The following is a 9,303-nucleotide window of genomic DNA, read 5'->3' as shown; positions in this document are numbered from 1 at the left end:
AGGGGGCCGCACTCCAGGGGACTCCGCCCACAGGGAGGCGGGGCCTGCGGCGCGCGGGAAACGGCGCGCGCGGCGGCAGGAGCGGGCGGCGCCGGTGAGCGGCCGCGTCCCTGAGGTACGGCTTTGCGGACGCCCGTGCCCCGCTCCGCGGGTCCTCCGGGCCTGGTCCGGCCGGGGCGAGAGGCGCTCCCCAGGGCAGGGTAACGGGCCGCTGCGGCGCGGGCAGATCCAGGGCGGCGCGCGGGAGGTCTCCGGGGACCGGCCCAGGCCCCGGCCCAGCGGCCTCCGGCCACACCGGGCCCCCGGGCGCAAGGTCCCCGCTCGCCCGCGGTCCGGATCCCCTCGCCCACGAGACCCTCTCCTTACTCAGGAGGCTCCCTGTTTGGGGGCGGGGGGGAAGGTGAGGTCCCCGGGACCCCCTGCATTCTCTCAGACAGTTCCCCGGGTGATTGATTTCACTTCTCTGGGCGTGGCAGAAGGAAGCCTGGCCTCCAGGAAGCCTTTGAGATGGAGCTTTGAGGGGCTAATGTCAACTGGCTGTATTAACAGCCTTTTCCCAAAGTTGCTTGCATTCAGTCTTTTTTTTTTTTTAGGGTTCAAATCTATTTTTTATTTGAAAGGCAGAAGCAGATAGTGGACAGTTCTTACATCACCTGGCAACAATAGCGTGGCCAGGCCAAAGCCGGAACCCCCTCCTGGGGTCTCCCTTCCTGGGTGGCGTTGGAACCCCCTGCTGGGGTCTCCCTTCCTGGGTGGCGTTGGAACCCCCTGCTGGGGTCTCCCTTGCTGGGTGGCGCTGGGCATCACCTGCGACCTTGGCAGGATGCAGGGTAACAGGGCCTGGAGCCCGGGGCTGCTGCTGTGGGAGGCCCCGCAGGCACCTGCGCTTGCACATTGTAACTGGTTGTGATTGTTCTGTCGCAGTTAGCGCTGGGTAAACCCTGGCTGCTAGAATACTGTTATTTATCACCAGTGTTAGTTTTTTTTTTTTTCCCCAGCTTTCTTCTTTTGTCTTTGAAGAAGGAACATTGAGAGCGTCACTCGGGGAATATTTTGCTTCAAGACTCGGGAGAATGAAAGTCATCACGTGTGAAATCGCCTGGCACAACAAGGAGCCCGTGTACAGCCTGGACTTCCAGCACGGCTCCTCGGGCAAGATCCACAGGCTCGCCTCGGCGGGCGTGGACACGGCCGTCAGGGTAAGGCGGGCGCTCCCCGAAGCAGCAGGCCGAAGCCGCATCCACAGGCTGTGTTGTGGCATGGCACACAGCCCTGAATGCTCGATGCTCGGGGCTCCAGTGACCAAGGGAAGCAGAAATCTCTTGGTTCTTGGTTTTGTTTCCTGTGTCGTTGTGCTGGACGCCCACCATGACAGGGTGGGCAGCAGCTAGCCCCAGAATGCAGTGACAGCACAGCTGACATGCAGTTGTTGGCCTCTTTATTTCTTTTTCTTTCTTTTTTGTTTTTTTAAAGATTTACTTTTATCGGAAAGGCAGATCAGATTTATGATTTTTGGAGAGATGGAGAGGCAGAAAGATCTTTTATCTGCTGGTTCTTTCGTCAAATGGCTGCAGTGGCTGGAGCTGAGCCAGTCTGAAGCCAGGAGCTTCTTCCGGGTCTCCCACGCAGGTGCAGGGTCCCAAGGCTTTGGGCCAACCTCCACTGCTTTCCCAGCCCATAAACAGGGAGCTGGATGGGAAGCGGAGCAGCTAGGGCACAAATTGGTGCCCAGATGGGATCCTGAAACTTGCAAGGTGAGGCTTTAGCTATTGAGCCATTGCGCCTGCCCTTATCTTTCTAAAAATTATTTGACGGAGTTATGGAGAGAAAGATCTTCCATCCCTTGGTTCAATCCCCAGATAGCCTCAAGAGCCAGGCCAAAGCCAGGAACTTCATCTGGGTCTCCCAAATGTGTAGCAGAGGCCTGAACCCTTGGGCCATCTTCCGCAGCTTGTCCCAGACTGTTAGCAGGGAGCTGGGTAGGAAGTGGAACAGTCAGGGCAGAAATGATGCCCCTATGGGATGCTGGCATTGCAGGTGGCAACTTAACCCACGATGCCAAAACAAAGGCTTCTGGTTTTATGTTTTCCAGAGGAGATTTTCTTGCATTTTGTATTTCAAAAAAAAAAAACAAACCTGAATTTGCTTCCTGAAAACAAGTGTGTTGTTTTAGTACAAATGGCATGGTAGGTGCTCCCTGTGTGATGTTAGAATGGCTGCTTTGGTTTCAACAGATCTGGAAGGTCGAAAAGGGGCCAGACGGAAAAGCCGTTGTGGAGTTTTTGTCCAACCTTGCGCGCCACACCAAAGCCGTCAATGTCGTGCGTTTCTCTCCAACTGGGGACGTTTTGGCATCAGGAGGTGATGGTGAGTTTTGCTGTGTGGATTGAGGATCCCTGATTTCAAATGCTTGGGACCGGAAGAATTTCAGATTTGCAAATGGTTCAGATTTGGGAATATCTGCTTAGATTGACCTGCTAAGCACCACTCATCTGGAACCTGGAAAGCTGAAATGCCCTGAAAGCTGGGCATTCTCAGTATCATGTTGACAGCCAACAAGTTTTCTGTTTCAGATCTTTGGATTAGAGTTGCTTAATTTGAAAAATTCCTTTTAAAAAAAATTGTTATTTTTATTGGAAAGGCAGATTTACAGAGAGAAAGATCTTCCATCTGCTGGTTCACTCCCGAATTAGCTACAGAGGCTGGGGGCTGAGCTGATCCGAAGCCAGAAGCCAGGAGCTTCTGGGTCTCCCACGCGGGTTCAGGGTCCCAAGGCTTTGGGCCGTCCTCCACTGCTTTCCCAGGCCACAAGCAGGGAGTTGGATGGGAAGTGGAGCTGCCGGGATGCGAACTGGCACTCATATGGGATCCAGGCATATGCAAGGCAAGGACTTTACCCACTAGGCTATTGTGAGGGGCCTTCTCCTATTATTATTATTATTATTATTATTTTAAGATATTTGATTTGGGGGGGAATCGCAGCCTATACTAAATTGTACCACATAATTCAAAATTCAAAATAAAAATATATTAAAAAAAAAAGATATTTGAAAGGCAGAGTGATAGATTGGGAGCTAGATCTTCATCTGTTAGTGCACTCCCCAAATTGCTGTAGCAGCCAGCTTTGCAAGTGCCAGGAGCCCAAGCAGCTGTTCAAGTACCTTCTGTTGCCTTCCGAGGTGCATTACAAGAAGCTGGGTGGGAAGCCAGAACAGCTGTGCCTTAAACTGGTGCTGGGATATGGGAAGCTGATGTTGCAGGTAGTGGCCTAACGTGCTGTGCCACAGTGCCAGCCCCGATTTTCTTGTTCTTCAAAGGGAGCCAAGGAACTGGTGTTGTATAGTGGGTGACAGAGCCTCCTGTAATGTTGGTGTCCCCTATGGGTGCCAGTTTGTGTCCTGGTTGGTTCACTTCTTTTTTTTTAAATGTTTATTTATTATTTTATTACAGTCAGATATACACAGAGGAGGAGAGACAGAGAGGAAGATCTTCCATCCGATGATTTACTCCCCAAGTGAGCTGCAACGGGCCGGTGCGCGCTGATCCGAAGCCGGGAACCAGGAACCTCTTTCAGGTCTCCCACATGGGTGCAGGGTCCCAAGGCTTTGGGCCGTCCTCGACTGCTTTCCCAGGCCACAAGCAGGGAGCTGGATGGGAAGTGGAGCTGCTGGGATTAGAACCGGCGCTCATATGGGATCCCAGCATGTTCAAGGCAAGGACGTTAGCCACTAGGCCACGCTGCCGGGCGGGTTGGTTCACTTCTGATCCAACTCCCTGCTAATGGGCCAGAGAAGCAGCAGAAGATGGTCCGAGTGCTTGGGCTCCTGCACTTGCATGAGAGACCTGCAAGAGGTTCCTGACTCCTGGCTTTAGTCTGGTCCAACCGCTGGTTGTTGTAGCCACCTGAGGAGTGAATCAGGGAAGAGAGAGAGATCTCCCTCTTTCTTCCCTTCTCTCTTTGTAACTCTGACTTTCAAATAAATAATAATTTTTATTTTCTATTTATTTTTAAAAATTTTACTTGTTTTTGTTATTATCATTGTATGATACAGTTCCATAGATCGTGGGATTTCCCTTATCCCCTCCACAATTTTCGCCCTCCTCATGAGTTCCTCTATCATTACTATAGTATAGTTCTTCATACACAGTCATATGTCCCTCATTGTGGGCATGGACAATGGCAGAGAGTCCAGCATCCTATTGTCAAGATATAGTAAACATTTTCATTGGCAGTCCATCTTTGGAAGCAGAGATGCATACTGCATTGTATCCTCACATCTGGATATGATAGTCTTCATTACATAGTTACTGTATATTCCCTTAAATGAAAAGCCAAAATACAAAGTCAACAACAGGAAGAAAAATAGAAATTTACAACACCATGAAGTTAAATAACATGCTACTGAATGATTGATGTGTCACTGAAGAAATGAAAAAGAAAATCAAGAACCTTCTTGAAGAAAATGATGCTACTGTATGATCTATGAATCAATGGAGAATTTAAAGAGGAAGTAAGTGTTTTGAAGTGATGGAACTAACAAAAAAAATTAAAATCCATGAGATATAGTTTCCACTTATTTTTGTTGGTGAAATATGTCTCCTGTAGGCAACAAATAGATGGATTTTGTTTTTTAATCCAGTCTACTAATCTGACATTTGGTTGATGAGCTATTTACATTCAGGGTTAATATGTATGGGTGGTAATTTAGTCCTGTCATTTTAGCAATGGGTTGTTCATTGATTTAGTCTTCTGCTGTTATTTTACTGGGATGTTCTTCACATTTGCCTTTGGTTTTGGTGGGTGCTATTCCTCTTCTCTGTCAAGAGGACATCTTGAAGTATCATTTGTAGGGCAGGTTTGGAAGAGGCATATTCTTTCGACTTTTCTTGACTGTGGAGGAATTTTATTTTATTTTCAAAGGCATAGGAAAGTTTTGCTGGGTATGTTATCCTGGGCTGGCATTTTTTTTCTTTTAGAATCTGGAATATGTCTCTCCATTCTCTTCTTGCCTATAGAGTTTCCTGTGAGAGATCTCCTGTGAGTTTAGTTGGCATTCCTTTATATGTCAGTTGATTTTTTTCACGTGTACATGTAAGGATCTTTTCCTTGTGTTTAATTGAAGAGAGCTGGATTATTATGTATCTTGGTGAAGATTGTTTTTGGTCAACCTTATTGGGAGTTCTGTGCCCCTCCTGGATGTTGTTTCCCACTTCTTTCTCTAGATTAGAGAACTTTTCCCTTATTATTTCATTGAATGCACCTTTAATCCCAATTTCTCTTTCTGCACCTTCTGGGACTCCCATAACTCTCATATTTGGTCTTTTAAGAGTGTCTTTCAACTCTGCTTCCAGATGTTTATTTCCCCCTGGTGACAGGAAATATTTTCCAATTTTGAGATTCTTTCTTCTGCCTCCATTCTATTTTGGAGACTCCACTGTATTTTTAATTTGCTCCACTATATTCTTTATTCCTGATATATCAGCTTTCATTTGATTCATTTCCAGTGTGACATATTTCTTGAATTCCTTGAATGCCTGCTTTATACGCTTCTTGTTGGTGATAAGAAGTTTTATAACAAGTGTTTTGAATTCTGTATCCCCCATGTTCTTGATGTCTTCTTCAGTTGACTCTGAGGTTGGCAAAGGCTTTTGCTCCTTTGCAGGAGTGTCTTCAGTAATATTAATTCATTGTGCCTTTGTCTACTCTTTTGTTCTTGGTGATTGTACTTCTGGTTATCAGATTCTTCTCCTTGGGGCAGGTTTCTAAGCTCTGTCACCCACAGGTCTATAGTGCGATTTTACTTATTGTGGTTGGCACATGACTCATTGTTTGTGTCACTTGTACCACTCCCTCCAGCAAGTTCTAGGTCTGGGTTCTTATGTTAAGACTTCTACCGTGGTCTCCGTAGCCCCAGCTCCTGGCTTATACCTCTCTGTCTCCAATGATTCCATACTGAGGCTGAACAGTTGTCTGTACAATCTTTCTCCCACTTCCAGTTGGAGTAGGTCCCAGGATTAGGGACCTACTCCTGTGTAACTAGATTGTTGGTGGTGTTGATCTTGTTGGCACCTGTTGGCCATTAGGTCTGAGGGCCACATGCACCTATTTTGACCCGTACAATGCAATAGTCAGTATTATTTTCCTGTGGGACCAATGCAATGCACTGACCTCAGTAAGTTCTAGCTGAGCTCAGCACATGCACAGCTCACTGTTTTCCCTGCAGTCTTAAATTCTTTGCCACACTGTAAGAAATGGAGCCTGGTGTGCCTTTACTAGAGTTCTTGATTTGCTGGCTGTCAGGTCTGAGGGTTACCCGGACCTGTCTTGGGTGGAACCTATAGAATACTAGATTATTGCAGTTCACTGAGCCAGAAATGAGTTCACTCCCAGCTATGTGCATGTGCAGTCCTGCCCCATAGCCCTTGCCTCCTTAAATAAAATGGTGCCCGATATGGCTCTAGGGGGCAGACTGGGCTGTGAAATCCACCCTGTTCCTGCACTGCCCGTCTGGGACCTGCTTCTCTGTCTCTGCTCCTGGTCAATAAAACAGACCAGCAGGATGGGCAGTTCTTTGTGTGGGTTCACCTCTGGAGCTCCTGGTAAATACTCCTTCCCAGCTTGTTGCTGGTGGAGTTCAGATGGCTGTTTGCTGAATGCTGCTGGAGTATCAGTCACTGCAACACCACACTGTTGTGTCTGCTGCTTTCCTGTGTCTGTCAGTCTCCAGGTACCCCTCTGCTGTTGTTCTGTCCTCTTCTGTTTCTTAGAATGTGCCCTCTCTGCTTCACACTGGCTAATATTTCTCTTTCTGTTTAAATGTGTTTTTACCTATTCTGCAAACTTGATTCTCCTCAAATTAATTAAAGGGGAGCCAGGATGCAACACAGTCATGTTTTGTGGTAAGCGTGGAATTGAAATGTGGGGAGTTAGTGGTTTCCACTCATCGCTGGCATCAGGTGTCGCTATCTGGTGCAGCTATACAATTAACTAACTCTGCAGGGTTTCCCATGTGCCATACCAAGGATGTCAGCGGCACTGTGAGGAAGGTGTCATTTAACCCCTGAGGTGAGGAGACTGATGCATCCTGAGTGACAGCTAGGAACACTTCCCTAATGCTTGCATTGGTGGCCGTGTTTCCGCTGTTTTGTTATTTAATGGTCACACCTTTAGCTTGATGGGCTGAGTTGGCTTGCAGGGGCGTTTCGCTGGCCTGGAGACCCTCTGTGTTAGGTGATTTCACAGAGCTCTCACCTGTGATGAGTTTGAGTTTAGAGTTTATGAATTCAGAAGGCAAGCCTGCCTTTCTGCTCCACATTCTTACTTGTAAATCCCATGACCGTGTTGTTTACTGGTCAGCTTGAATATCATGTACTGCATGGGATTCCAGGAGTGTGGCACACACAGTGATGCCCGGCTGGTCCTTGACTGAATTGCTCTGCAGATGCTGTCATCCTGCTGTGGAAGGTGAATGACAACAAGGAGCCCGAGCAGATCGCCTTTCAGGACGAGGATGAGGCCCAGCTCAATAAGGAGAACTGGACAGTCGTAAAGACCCTGAGGTAACATGGAGCACTGCTCAGGTGCCTGTCTTTACCACTGAGAGCCTGAAATGGGATGTGCCTTTTATGTCTTACCCGATCCTTTTCTTTTTCTTTCTTTGTTTTTTAAAAAAGATTTATTTATTTTCATTGAAAAGGCAGATCCATAGAAAAAATGAGAAACAGAAAGATTATCCGTTTGCTGATTCCCTCCCCAAGTGGTTATAGTGGCCAGAGTTAAGCCAATTCGAAGCCGAGAGCTTCTTCTAGGTCTCCCCCATGGGTTCGGGGTCCCAAGGCTTTGGGCCATCCTCCACTGCCTTCCTAAGCCACAAAGAGAGAACCTGGATGGGAAGTGGAGCAGCCAGGACACAAACCAGGGCCGTATTGGATACTAGCATGTAAAAGCGAGGATTTAGCCATGAGCCACTGTGCCTGGCCCTAGTCCAACCCTTTCATTGATGTGCAATGGCTATGAAACAAAGGACTGGAGTGCTGATGGCAGATTTTGGGGGCTGGCTTTGTGGCATAGAGAGTAAAGCTGCCACCTGTGGTACTGGCATCTCATCCTGGCTGTTCCACTTCTGCTCTAGCTCCTTGTTAAAGTACATGGGAAAGCAGTAGAGTTGGCACATGGGTTTGGGCCCCTGCACCTATGTGGGAGATCTGGAAGAAGCGCCTTATTTCTGAATTTGGATTGGCTCAACTTCTGTTGCGGCCATTTGGGGAATGAACCAGCAGGTGGAAAATCAATCAATCTGTCTCTCCCTCTTCCCCGCTCTCTCTCCCTCTGTTTATCAAAGTCTTTTCCCTCTCTGTATCTGTGTTTCAGATGAAATTTTTTCTTTAAAAAATCTACCTTAAAAAAAAAGAAACGAATTTTCTGTTTCTGCTAAAATCTTTTCCGTATAAAAAAATGAACTAGGGCTCGGCGGCGTGGCCTAGCAGCTAAAGTCCTCGCCTTGAACGTGCCAGGATCCCATATGAGCGCCGGTTCTAATCCCAGCAGCTCCACTTCCCATCAAGCTCCCTGCTTGTGGCCTGGGAAAGCAGTCGAGAACGGCCGAAAGCTTTGGGACCCTGCACCCATGTGGGAGACCTGGAAGAGGTTCCTGGTTCCCGGCTTCGGATCAGCGCGCACCGGCCGTTGTGCTCACTTGGGGAGTGAATCATCGGATGGAAGATCTTCCTCTCTGTCTCTCCTCCTCTCTGTATATCTGGCTTTCCAATAATAATAATAAAAAATCTTAAAAAAAAAAATGAACTAGTTTATGGGCTGGGCATTGTGCAGCTGCTAAGCTACCACTTGGGCTACCCGTGCATTATTATTGAAGAACTTCAGATTGGCTCCTGCTTCCACTCTATATGTTTAATGTGTTTTTATTTGGAAAGCAGAGCAATAGAGAGGTAAGGATAGATCTTCCATCTGCTGATTCAAGTGGTCACAAAAGCCTGGATTGACCCAAGCTGAAGCCAGGGCCTACAAGTCCTACCCCAGCTCCCCGTTTGTGTGGTAGGGCCATCTTCCCTTGCCCTCCCAGGTGCGTTAGCAGGGGACTGAATCAGAAGAGAAGCAGCCAGGACTCAAGCTGGCTCTCTGATATTGGACACCTTTGTCACAGGCATGGCTTTGCCTGCAGGTTCAGAACGCCCTCCCACACCCCTCCTCCACTTCTGATCCAGTTTCCTGCTGGTGCACCTGGGAGACAGCAAGTAGCGGGGCAAGTGCTTGGGTTCCTGCTGCCCACTTGGGAGACTGGATGG

The 9,303-nt window shown here is 48.0% G+C and overlaps 1 protein-coding gene across 3 annotated transcripts in view; it reads left to right on the top strand.

Annotated features, from left to right (window-relative positions):
- The window catches only part of CHAF1B (chromatin assembly factor 1 subunit B), a 31,589-nt gene continuing 22,286 nt past the window's right edge, over nt 1–9,303 (top strand). The window contains exons 1-4 of one of the 3 annotated variants that reach the window (XM_058661646.1): nt 1–115; nt 1,021–1,199; nt 2,235–2,367; nt 7,443–7,560. In XM_058661646.1, coding sequence (XP_058517629.1) covers nt 1,074–1,199; nt 2,235–2,367; nt 7,443–7,560 — 377 coding nt within the window. In that variant the 5' untranslated portion in view covers nt 1–115; nt 1,021–1,073. Of the gene's footprint in view, nt 201–998; nt 1,200–2,234; nt 2,368–7,442; nt 7,561–9,303 lie in introns of all 3 variants that reach the window. The other 2 variants (XM_058661648.1, XM_058661647.1) reach the window with 2 other exon arrangements.

This window comes from Ochotona princeps, chromosome 3, assembly GCF_030435755.1.
Source record: "Ochotona princeps isolate mOchPri1 chromosome 3, mOchPri1.hap1, whole genome shotgun sequence".
Lineage (NCBI taxonomy): Eukaryota > Metazoa > Chordata > Mammalia > Lagomorpha > Ochotonidae > Ochotona > Ochotona princeps.
The sequence above is the reverse complement of the archived record's forward strand: the minus strand, read 5'-3'. Positions and strand labels throughout refer to the sequence as shown.